Source organism: Sturnira hondurensis, unplaced genomic scaffold (genome assembly GCF_014824575.4).
Source record: "Sturnira hondurensis isolate 20B ecotype Veracruz unplaced genomic scaffold, ASM1482457v3 Scaffold0007406, whole genome shotgun sequence".
Classification (NCBI taxonomy): Eukaryota; Metazoa; Chordata; class Mammalia; order Chiroptera; family Phyllostomidae; genus Sturnira; species Sturnira hondurensis.
In genome coordinates this window covers 17,339,939-17,350,517 of record NW_028080037.1, presented here as the reverse complement: position 1 = coordinate 17,350,517, position 10,579 = coordinate 17,339,939, and the positions used below count along the sequence as shown (strand labels likewise).

The 10,579-nt window shown below is 47.1% G+C and overlaps 1 protein-coding gene across 1 annotated transcript in view; it reads right to left on the bottom strand.

Moving 5' to 3' along the window:
* Nucleotides 1-10,579, bottom strand: part of RNF185 (ring finger protein 185) — a 34,112-nt gene continuing 23,533 nt past the window's right edge. Inside the window, exons 4-7 of the mRNA XM_037052546.1 lie at nt 10,172-10,284; nt 8,456-8,510; nt 4,309-4,426; nt 1-2,372 (exon numbers count right to left, since the gene is read on the bottom strand). Of these exons, the coding sequence (XP_036908441.1) occupies nt 2,275-2,372; nt 4,309-4,426; nt 8,456-8,510; nt 10,172-10,284 (384 nt within the window). The 3' untranslated portion in view covers nt 1-2,274. The remainder of the gene's footprint in view (nt 2,373-4,308; nt 4,427-8,455; nt 8,511-10,171; nt 10,285-10,579) is intronic.

Genomic DNA, 10,579 nt, shown 5'->3' with positions numbered 1-10,579 from the left:
GTAATGTAAAACCATTTAATTCTAAATCAGATCACTTTCACAACAGTGAAAATTAGTGACTGGTCAAGGTGTGCCACTGTATATGGTATCATTTTCTTTCTGTGGTTCAGACCTGGTCCTGATCCACAAAGGTGGCAGGAGCAGGGTGGGGGGGTGGGGGGGTGGGGGTTAGGTAGAGGTTAAGAACATAGAAAAACACACAAAAGAAAAACTGCCTTGGCAATGGGGCAAGGTAGCGAGCCTGATGAGGGGTGGTGGAAAGGGGAGGCTCCCTACCAGGGCTGGGCCAGCAGTCCCAAGTCAGCTTTCCTGCCCCAGCTCCTGATGGAGGATGAGTGGGGACCTATAAGGTTCAAAATCAAAGGGCATGTAGCCAATATGGGTCTGCTAACAGCTTCCTGGAATATCTGTGCTGGCAGAGCTTTCCTGGGCTCACTCCACTTCATTAACGAGTCCAGGTGATTCATCTTCCCACCCATTTCCCTTCTCTAATCTTTTTTCTGGAAACCCGTTTCTGGTGGGCCCATTTGACGGAAGTCCTCTCTCTCACCACTAGGTGGAGCCACTGCACTGAGGGATCTGCCCCCCATTTTCTTCTCCAGCTGAGAAAATCCAGGGTGCTTCCCACTTTGGGGATTATCAGGTGATAAAAAAAAGAGCTCTCTTGAGTGGGTACCCCCAAGATGTTTAAAATCCATCACTGTAGAGGCTCATTTTTACCAAATGGATTCAGCAAATGAACCACCTATTCAATACTTATATTGTCTTTTAACACTGAACTCTGGTATTGAACTCAGATACAGGGGGGACGGATAAGGGCTGTGGAGACGGGTGGAGGGCTTCCCTCATCTTGGGTAAGGTCTTGGTTTCCACATGCTATGCAGAGCCATATCTGGGAAGAAACGCTAGGTGGGGCTTTCTACGATTTTTTGGCTATTGCTGGAGGTAAGCCAGGAACCGTGCACCAGGGATGTGACCGAGGCCCCAGAGGAAGACCATCTCCTCCGCCCTTAGGGTCTCCTGGAATAGACTAGCTTTCTAGGAAGAGAAAGAATCATTCTATCTAGTGAACGATCCTCCTGCCTGGCACCACACTCCCTCAATCAGATCTGGAGGAAGAAGCTTGTGTAGTCGAAAAACAAATCAAGGCCGCATGATATCGCTGTGCTGAGGCCCCCCAGGCCCATTTTAACAAATCATCAGGGGTTGCCTGCTCTGGAGTGGCATGCTTCCCCGGTTTTAGCACATTCGCAAGGAGTTCTTGGGGAAGTCTATCAAGCCATACCAAAATGGGGGTCTTCCCTCTTCCCTGCCTCTTCATTAAGGACAACTTTGCTTCTGAGGAGGCTGGTCTGCAACATGCAGCTGGACTGACTTGACAAAGCCCCAGGTTCCTTTGGGCAGGCAGGTCTGCCTGCCACGTGCAACCTCTGTGGCCTTGGGGACAAGGCTGCTCATTCGGTTGTCCCTGCATCAGAGCTCTGAGTCCCACTGGCGTCCCAACTGCAGGTCTTTACTGATGCACAGCGGTAGTCTAGGCTGTGTGCTCTCCAGCAGAGAGGCACATGTGTGTAGTTTTTGGGGGAAAGTCATTCAAGCCACTCTGTGGGGCCAAAGACACTGAGTATGGCCCAGAGCCAAAAAAAGATCACTGGGTCTCTGGTGAATTCATGATACGATTCTAGCTTCAGCTGCTGCAATTACAATCTTATATAGGATGGCAATTTTCTGCATCTCTGCTGAGGAGGAGGAGAAGAAGGAAGAGGGAGAGGAGAGGGAGGAGGAAATAGGACAGAGTAGCAATGGGATGTGGAAGGGGAACCTCTCTGTATGAGGACCCCAACTGACTTTGGAGGCCACTTACCAAGGGGTATTTAAAAGAGATGAAAGAAAGCTTCCATAAGTAACATTTGGTTCATCTCTCTGTTCTTAAACTTGGGTGAAACTGTACTGACAGTTTCTCTCTTCTGCCTCTTCCCTGTGCAGAGTCAGGAGCTGCTGAGCTGGCTGGAATAGGGTTTCATGGTGTAACCCATGAGAGACGACTCAATGCCAAGGCCTGAGATTATAGCAGAGTGTTTATGGCAGTGGCCATACTCCAGTGTTCTTGACAACTGGTATTGAGTCCCAAAGCTCTGATGGAGAAGCAAACGTCCTTGATGTGTTACTGACCCCACTGATTCCAGGGTCAGGATTATCCAGGAAGCCAAACATCAAGGTGGGGGTGGTGTGTCACCAGTCCAGAGGCCCTGCCATGGATGGAGGAGCCCAGCATTAGGCAATTAGGAGCCAGAACATGATCACCAGGGCCACAAACAGGAAGAGGCGAGACAGGAACTGCTCATCCACATACTGGGGTGTTCCGGGGACAGCTAGAGAGACAGGAGGGAGAAGAGAAGTGTTAACACTGCAGCCATGCACACTACCCACACGGCACAGAGCCAAGAAGCATCAACCTTCCACTCCTCACACCAAAATCCTGCACACTGAAAAGATTTCCAAATCCCAAATGACATCATGCAAAACAAAACTGGAATTATGAAAACATGTGAAATAATGTAACGAGGACATCGTCTCCTAAGGGGTTTGGCCTATTGGTGCAGGTAAGACAGGGAACTCTTGGAGAGAATAATGACAGAAAAGCTACTGTTTGTTAAGCACCTCCTGTGTGCTAAGTGTTTTGCACACAGATTACCGCTTGGTGGGTACTAGTCCCATTTTCTGTAAGAAAGAAAAGTTGGTGGTGAACACATAATGTGGTAAGATGCATTAGACAACTGTACACCTGAAATCTGTAAGTTCACTAACCAATGTCACCCCCAATAAATTCCACTTAAATTTTTTAAAAAAGGAAGAAACTGAAGCACTGCCTCGAACCACGGAGTCTCTAGATCCTGGCACTGTTGCACTGGGAGGGGTCTCAGAGAGCGCATCACGGAGCGCCTGCCTGCTCCAGAGGAGAGAGCTGGAGCCCAGACGGGCAAAACGACCCATTTCTCTCATCGCACAGCAAACTAGCAGCAGAAGCGGGCTGACAAACTAGGTCTCCCTCTTTTCTGCTTTGAGAAAAGCTGCTATGCGGAGCTCACTGTCCTGCCTATTGGCGAAGGAGAGTTATACACCCTGATGGGCAAGCTGTACCAAATATGACAAGAGAAAACTGTCTGATTGTGGCAGGAGGGTAAAGAGATCCAGAGTCCAGCCCAGGTGTGGAACTACATTCACCTAGGGAACCCAAGGTGAACCTTGGACCTGGTTGGAAGGAAGCAAGCTATCGGGTCCTCCCGGGGCCTTACCCTTTGGGATCTCCTTCTTCATGGAAAACATATGAACAAAGGAGAAACCTTTGAGGTAGGTGGGGTAAGAAAGGGTATTCTTAAGATTTCTTGGTGCTGTATTATTCCCCAAGTAGGTACTACGAGGGATTCATGCAGGCAACCAGTCAACAAAGACTTATTTGATAGTCTATGTGCCAAGCACCAGGGTGGGGGCAGAGGACAACTCGGGTGGCCCAGGCGTGGGTTACTGTCCCTAGAGCATAGGTTTCTAGACTGCACTGAGGAACTAGGCACAGGTGCCTGCTGTGCTTAGCACACACGGGGCTCCAGGCACTGCAATCAGAGCTCAGCTGCCCTCAGCAGCTCTGCAGGTTCCGTGGTAAGGATCCTGACCCAGGTGTCAGATTGTGATGGAGGAAGGGGCACCCACCTTGCCGCCCTGATCTACACCGGATGCAGCTGGCAGTCTCAAGCTCACTGGAGGCAGAATGGTAGCAGCAGGTGGCAGACCTACAGAGTTCCCAAAGGGCTGGGGTTTGGGACCAGCCCCACGTGTGTCCCGAGGGAAGCTGGACAGACATGCCAGAGAACAGAGAGGCCCCGACTCCTTGTGGGTCACCTTGCTTGTTCCGGCCCCTAAAGGTCAAAGTAAGGGTTGGGGGTGGGGTACATGTGCAGGACCTGGTTTTTCTTCAGCTGCGAAAAGGTTTATACCTTTCCATTTTATGTGCATGGGATATATCTTGGGAGACACTCCTGAGTATTTTCTAATTTGTGAAACAGAGCTAATCACACATCTGTCCCACAGGCTTATCACACAAGGACCCCGAGTCTGTAACAGAAAGCACTCTGAACATGCCCAATAGTTGGCAAGCATGCAGTATCATCAGCACAACTCCCAGGAATCTGGAGCGAGTTCAGCACATTTTGAAAAAGCTGATTATCCATGTAGTAACAATTATCTGTACCCTATACACTGCCGGATACTGAGAAGCCTTCAAGTAGAAGTACCAAGGAAATGAGGTCTCACCTGGAGGAGGCCGCCCATCATTTATGTTAAATGCTGTGGCGAATATTCCAAAGGGAAACGCCCCAATTCCAAAAGACATCTGAAAGCCACCATCTCCAAATCCAAACCCTTGAAATCCCTGTGTAGAAGAAATGCAATTAAGAAGCAGAACAAGCAGGTTTCTCCTGAACCTGTTAAACATGTCAAGTTACATGTGGCACCCACCTCTCCTCCCTGTCCTCTGCCACCTGTTTCTGAGGGGGGACATCTTTTCCTCCTATCTAGACCCCAAGGCAGAGGAACCCTGGTGGCCCCTCTGCCCCTCCAGTCTATAAGGAGTCCCAGCTAAGGTGATCTGAATACCAGAAAGAATGGGCTCTGACCCTAAGTAAAACACTCTGCTGAAGCAGTCAGTGTACTTGCAGCTCCAGGTTATTTCCCAGAGTCCCACGCTAGCCAGTGAGATTTTCTTTTCTTTTTCTTTTTAAATATTTTATTTATTTATCTTTAGAGGGGAAGGAAAGGAGAGAGGGAGAGAAATATCAATGTACGGTTGCCTCTGCCGAGGACACACAATGTATTGTGTGTCCCCTGCTGGGAACTGGCCGGCAACCCAGGCATGTGCCCTGACTGGGAATCGAACTGCGATTCTCTGGTTCGCAGGCCCATGCTCAATCCACTGAACTACACCAGCCAGGGCACCAGTGAGATTTTCCACACGCTTTACAATAGCAAAATTGGTGATAACTCTTACACCCAATTACAAGGGAACATCAGTGCAAGCTACACATGATCAGTAATAGCAACATGATGGAGCTCATGGTAAAAATCTTGATACGTGCTCTCAAAGGACCATTACGCTGACCACGCAACACAGAAAAGCTGCGACTGCGCTGTCAGGTGCCACTGGCTGGGCGCCATGGTCACAGGTCCATGACAATATGTGGACAAGATATGGATATGTGTTTTCTCTGAAAATTTTCTATTCATATCAAGAAGTTAAATTTTCTGGTAAGTTAGAGAAGTTCCAATATTCCGATATAAAAGTAATATATGCTTGTTGTACAAAATTCACACATTACAGGAACACCTGACAGGAAGTCACAGTCTCTGTGTCCACTGTTCATTTCACAGCCCCGCCCCCTAACAGCCTCTGTCAGCCATGCGGTGTGCCAGCCTGCACTCTGCCCATTCAGGTTCTACACGGCATCACCTTCCACACAGCAAGACTCAGAAGGACTCACAACACTGTAAGTAACTCCCACTTTCTAAGTGCTAACTCTGTGCTGGGCAGCACGTCAACCACCAGGAGACATAAATCCCGTTGAACTCTTACAGCAGCATCACCCACACTTTACAAGTGACCAGACTGAGGCTCGGAGAGGTGAAGTAACGACCTGAAGGTGGTAACGAGCTCAGATCTAAAGCTACATCAGTATAACCAGAAAGCCCATGCTCTTAACGACTGCACATGTTTTACAAAAAAAAATTCTCTCCTTTCCTACATCCCTGGGTAGATCTTTAGGACAAATGATTACAAAAAGAAGAAAAACGAGTGGGCCAAAAGCTCTCCACAAAGCACTTTCATTTGTGAGTCTTTCACAAACCGTGAAAGTGACTGCTCCCTGTCCCGTCCTGAGCAGCCTGGCATACCCAGTTCCAAACTTCTTGCTAGGTGTCACTACCTATAAAGCTTAGTAGTCAATTTAATAAGAGGGAAACCTACATGGAAGGAAAACAACCAGTTTCCATCTCAGTGCAGAAATGCTTCCTATTTAGACCCAGTATGGGTGAGAGCCCGAGGCTCCTGGAACCGGGGCTGCCTTGCCAAGACAGGTATTGCCTGTTTCATCGGGAACCACTGCCTCGTTCAGTGCACCCCCAGGGCTAACTCCTGGGCCCTCTCTAACACCATCTGTACAGTCCCACAAGTCTCCACGTTCGGGTTTATTTTCCTAGGGTGGCAGAGGCAAAAAGTATCATTGGTGGCTGCAGGTGCTTATAAATGCTGAAGGTGTCCATGGCAGTCACCAAGGCCAGGGTCTCCGATTCCTGGGTCAGCAGCTAATACTGTTGGGAAGCAGAGCCTGCAAAGGTTACAGTGGTGTTGCCCGGGAGTCAGGAATAGGGACTTCCATAGCACACCCCCCGCCCCCGATTTCAGCCCTGTCTGTGAGACCCCAGGCAAGTCATCTATGGGGCCTCGCTTTGTTCTTCTGTTAGATGAGTTGATGTGCAATGTAAATGAGATTGTGAATATAAAGCCATTTACATATAGTTGTTTGTATATAATAATCATTCAACAAGTGTTTGTTGCTGTTACTATTGAGGGTAATCTGGAGAAGAGACCCTTAATTTATACCAAGACCCGACTCAATAATCCATCTCTAGGAATCCTAAGAAAATGCCATAATTCAAATAGGGAAAAAAAAGTGCCAAGATGGTCACTGTGACAAAATCTGGAAGAAACTAAAAGGTTCTTCAATGTGAAAACCTAAATTAAAATGCATCAAGATGCAATGGAATAAACAGTACCTTTAAAAAACAATAAAGAGTGCCCTGGCGGCCCTGGCTGGCGTAGCTCAGTGGATTGAGCGCGGGCCTGCGAACCAGACAATCGCGGTTCGATTCCCAGTCAGGGCACATGCCTGGGTTGCAGGCCGGTTCCTTGCAGGCTAACTACCAGCATGGGAGGCACAAAAGGCAACCATACATTGATGTTTCTCTCCCTCTCTCCTTCCCCTCTAAAAAATAAATTAAAAAAAAAAAAAAAAAAAAGAGTGCCCTGGCTGGGAGGCTCAGTTGGTTGGAGCATCATCCCATACACCAAAAGGTTGCAGGTTCAACCCCGTCAGGGCACATACCTGGGTTGCAGGCCAGGTCCCCAGTTGGGGCGCGTATAAGAGGACCTGATTGATGTTTTCCCTCTCACACAGATACTTCTCTACCTCTTTTTCCATCCCCTCCCCTCTCTCTAAAAATAAATAAATAAAATCTTAAATAATAATAATAATAAAAATAAAGAGGACACTACAGAACATCATAAAAAATACTGTCAATCAAAACTTACAGCAGCGAAGAGAATGATGATGACTACATAAGATATATACACACACATACATAGCATACAGATGAAAAAAAGATGGGAAAATGAAAATATACCTGTGGGATTCTGGCAGTATGGATAAGTATTTTACTTCAAAAAGTTTTTAAATATCTTGATAAGAAATTTAAAAAAAGACTAACACCTAATTTAAATGTGCAAAATTATTGAGCCAATAATTCTACCTCTAAGAATTTATCCTAGTAAAATAATCATGAACCTGCTCAAAAATCTTTAAGTTCATCAGAGTTTTTTAAAATAGGGGGGAAAAGCCCTGGCTGGTGTAGCTCAGTGGATTGAGCACGGGCCTGCGAACTAAGGGATCACAGTTTGATTCCCAGTCAGGGCACATGCCTGGGTTGCAGGCCAGGTCCCCAGCAGGGGGCACATGAGAGGCAACCACACATTGATGTTTCTCTCCCACTCTCTCCTTCCCTTCCCTTGTCTCTAAAAATAAATTAAAAAAATGTTTTTAAAAATAAAATAAAATAGGGGGGAAAAAAAGGAAACAGCTAAATGTCCAACAATAGATTAAATAAATTATGTCAAGTCCAAGCATGGGGACACTCTACATAAAATATTACTGACGCGTAAAATCGGAATTTATGTCACTGCAAGTGCCCTCCGCTCCCCGGAATGTAAACTCTGTAAGGGCAAGATCTTTGCTATGTTCACGGACGTGTTATCTATGCCTAGAATGATGCTCCTACACAGAAGGCACTTAATATAGAATAGATTTTAAAAGGGGGTCACAAAACAGGAGGCAAATATTTTTTAAAAATATGTATATATGCACATCTATAAATAAAATACACAGACATAAAAAGGTCTATAAAACTTGTATGTACACATAATTATAGAAAAGTAAAAAGAAAATAGACCAAAATATTTCCCGTGATTATCTCTGGATGGTGTGATTATAAATGGTTTCTCTTCCTTTCCTTTCTGTATTTTCCAGGTTTTCCTTTACCTTTATAATCAAGACAGAAAAAGTACAGGGCCAAGAGAGACACTTCTAAAAGCTATGGGCTCATTACAAGAAGCTTCTCCTAGAGTTGTCCTCACCCCTCTGTTCTCCGGCTCTGGCCTCTGACCTTGAGGACGGGGAGGCGTCTTCTCTCTGAAATGGAAACAGTGAAAATGTTTTGAGCTGCTCTGAGTTCTTCACCAGGGCCATGCCCCTTTTCCTGCTCAGTGCATGAACGGACCTATGCCAAAATAAACCAAATACTGAATAATTCTTTATTCTACTTGCAACTGTTTTTCCCTACCTATGGAAAATTAAGGAGAAAATCAGCTTGTTTATAAGATTCTCAGCAGACTGCACTCAGCCTACTCCTCTCAGAGAGCCTGAGCCAGATCGGTGAAGCATGCCAGCCAGACATCTGTCCCTGGACCATGTGATACAGGGACATTTTTATTTATATGCAAATAAAAAGTCCCAAATCCAAATTGAAACAGAGGGTAGTCTGTCAGCAGAGAAGTCTGAGATTCATGGTCTCTCTGATCTGCCCCTATTTACTTCAGCTTTTCTTCCCACTACTCTTGGGCAAGTACTTCACACTATTCTTTTTACCTCGGGGTCCTAGCCTCTTCCATCACTCGTTCCACAAATACTGGACTGAGGACTTGTTACCCATCAAGCTCAAGGTAGGTTACCAATACTAAGACTGAGGACAAACCCTATTCTTGAGGTGTCCATGGTTTAAAGGGGACTACAACCAACACCAATACAGCATGGTAAGGGACTTCTTTAACAGAGGTGCAAACTAAATGGGGTGGGAGCATGGGTGAGAGCAACTAATATGGAAAACAAGGGCCATTTCAAGGAGGAGGTAACTTTAGGGCTACTCATTATAGACAGGCAGAAGTTTGAGGAGGACGAGGGTTGAGCAGAACTGGCAGAGGGGGCAGAAGAGGCAAAGGAAAAACAAATACAAAGGCTGCCCTGGCTGGTGTGGCTCAGTGGACTGAGTGCTGGCCTGTGAACCGAAGGGTCACCAGTTTGATTCCCAGTGAGGGCACATGCCTGGGTTGCATGCCAGGTCTCCAGTAGAGGGCATGCAAGAGGCAGCAGATCGGCAGCTGACTGATGTTTCACACATCCCTCTTTCTCCTTGTCTTCCCCTCTCTCCAAAGGTAAACAAGTAAATAAATAAGATATTAAAAAACAAAGATTTAAATACAAAAGCTCATGAATGTGAAAGGGTGAATACCTTTAAGAGAAGTCCAATGTATCTGGGCACAGGGCATGCTGGGGTGGGTGGGAGTTCAGGTGTGGCTGTGTGCATACTTGCACAGGCACCACATCACAAAAGGCTCTCAGTACTTGTGTCTGGAGAATGTCAGACTTAGCCATACCTCTATTCCCAGAAATCTCCACTCTGTAAGACTCCCAGACCCCTGTACCCCCCTGCCCCCAACCTGCCCCCAAATTTTATACATCACTGCTACAGCAACCTACTTCCCTGCAGACTCCTGCTGGACACCCTGCTTTGCAGGCTGCTCCTTTACAGCACTTTGCACACTTGCGAAGTGTGCTGTCTTGTGCGCCGAGCACACTGCCTGCCCTGGCACACACTCCGTGGACATCTGCATTACAGCTCAGCAAGTGGCAGACTGGCTCTCGTTCCCTCCTGGCTCACTCCCATCTGGATCACAACCGCCTCAGAACCGAGGATCCGCAAGTGCTGAGTCAAGGGTGAGGTGAGCTGGCGCAGAATGAAGCGAATTCCTGTCCAAAGGGGAAGAGTGGGTGTGCGAGGTGCCCCAAGGCCTCACCTGGGGTCCTGCTGCCCAGTGCTGCCTCTGCCATAGAGTGGGATGACTTTGTCTCGGCTGATCCCGGCTTTGCAAACTGGACACACCTGTCTGTTAGGTCTGGTCTCCAACCACTGCAAGCAGGAGAGAAGAACGCATTAATGGTGGAAGGCTACCACTGAGCGCTGTCAGAGCTAGGAGAACCCCACGGACTCGAGACCTCAAACTGGAAACACCAGCACCAACAGGGAACACCTCAAAGAACCTGACTTTGATTCCTGCTCCTGTCACTCAGTAAATATTTACTAGTGGTGAAACCAAAATGGCCTTTAAATACCATCGTAATTAAACAAGCTTCTTCATGCTTTGTTCCCTCTAGGGGCTCCAGCAACATGGCAGAAGAAACTGTAAGCCTGGAGCTGTGTCAAG